The sequence below is a fragment of the Elephantulus edwardii genome, unplaced genomic scaffold (genome assembly GCF_000299155.1).
Source record: "Elephantulus edwardii isolate Elephantulus edwardi_28Jun2011 unplaced genomic scaffold, EleEdw1.0 scaffold00339, whole genome shotgun sequence".
NCBI classification, from domain to species: Eukaryota; Metazoa; Chordata; class Mammalia; order Macroscelidea; family Macroscelididae; genus Elephantulus; species Elephantulus edwardii.
In genome coordinates, this window is record NW_006400089.1 from 1,370,458 (window position 1) to 1,372,179 (window position 1,722).

The 1,722-nt window shown below is 36.0% G+C and overlaps 1 protein-coding gene across 1 annotated transcript in view; it reads right to left on the bottom strand.

Moving 5' to 3' along the window:
* The window catches only part of HUS1 (HUS1 checkpoint homolog (S. pombe)), a 38,504-nt gene that overhangs the window by 6,156 nt on the left and 30,626 nt on the right, over positions 1-1,722 (bottom strand). The window contains exon 7 of the mRNA XM_006901613.1: positions 1,228-1,327. Coding sequence (XP_006901675.1) covers positions 1,228-1,327 — 100 coding nt within the window. The remainder of the gene's footprint in view (positions 1-1,227; positions 1,328-1,722) is intronic.

Genomic DNA, 1,722 nt, shown 5'->3' on the forward strand with positions numbered 1-1,722 from the left:
GCATCTTGCAAGGAGACACTGGTCCTTGGAGAGGGACATCATGTTTGGCAGAGTGGAGGGGAAGCGAAGGAGAGGAAGACTTTTGGTGAGATGGATCGATTCTGTGACTGGAGCAGTGGGAATAAGTGCGTTTGAGATGGCTAGGTTGGCACAGGATAGAACAACATTTAGAGCTCTTGTACATAGGGTCACTATGAGTCGCAAGCAACTCGATGGCACATAACAACAACAACAACAACAACAGCTAGTATCCTCTGCTTTCTGTCAAGAACCATTTGACATGAGCAATGATATTCCTCATGCTGTGGCTTCTTCTAAATCCAGCCTGAATTTCTAGCAGTTCTCTGTCCATGTATTAGCCATTTTTTCCCTAGCCATTTTTCTTAGCTGTTTTTTAAGCAAAATTTTACCTGCATGTGTTAGTAATGATATTGTTTGGTAATTGCCACATTCTGTTGGATCACCTTTATGAGGAATGAGAGTGTGGATCTCTTTGAATCAGTTGACAAAGTAACCGTCCCTTAGATTTCCTGCCACAACTTGGTAAGTATGCCCAGGTCTGTGTGTGTTTGTTGAAACACATCAATAGGTATCCCATTGATTCTTGGAGCCTTAATTTTTGCTAATACCTTCAATGCAGCTTGAACTTCTTTTTTCATCACTACTGGTTCTTGATGATACTCTACTTCCTCATATGGTTCCATAGACACCAATTCTTTTTGTTATAGTGATTTAGTATATTAACTCTAAATTAGAATATTAATTTTTAAAGTATTTTGAGGCCTATATCTATGTCAGAGCAACTTTGTATCATGAAATGATTCTCATATAATCAGCAAACACATTCTTAAATAATAAAAAAATAAGAAATGTTAATTATCTTTCTGACTTCACTTTACATGAAAATTTTAGACCAACATTAGCAGAAACTGGGCCATAACCATATTAAGGAATCTTGGGGACTGTTCCATGTTAGACACATGGTATATTCATATATAAGACTTAATTTTCAGTTGAAGGAAGAGACCCTGTACCAGTCACTCTGCCAATAAGTGGCTGCTCACTCCCAAGTGGCCAACTCTTCCACTGTGTCAGTGATAAATAACTCCATTTCCTTAGACACACATCTCTTCTTAAATTTCTACTTTCCTATATTTAGAGGTTATCAGTAAGGTATGTTAATGGAAGCATTTATAAAAACCAAAATATAGCCTTTGCAAAACTTACCCAATGGGGGATTTCCAAGATCTTTAAAATGAGTTGTAACACACACTAATTCAGTTTCTATTTTCAAGTTCAATTCACCATTTAGATTTGCTTCAATAATCTGCAAATGGATTGATTTATACTCTTTAAAAAGATAAGCTTTTACAACTAGGTGAAGATAAAATAGATGAATAGGACTTTCCAAGAATCAAATCACTATGCACATCCAAAACCTTCTCCAACAGAGTAAAAAGGGAAGCCACAGACTGGGAAAAAGTATTTGGTAATGACATGTCAGATAAGGGACTTATATTTAAATTTATAAAATGCTTAAGCACCACAATAAGATAAAGATAAATAATACAAGTGAAAAATGGGTACAGAATATGAACAGACACTTCACCAAAGAAGACATTCAGATGGCCAACAAGCACATGAAGAAATGTTCAAAATCCTTAGCTCTAAGAGAGTTGCAAATCAAAACAACTATGAGATATCATCTCACCCCAGTAAGAA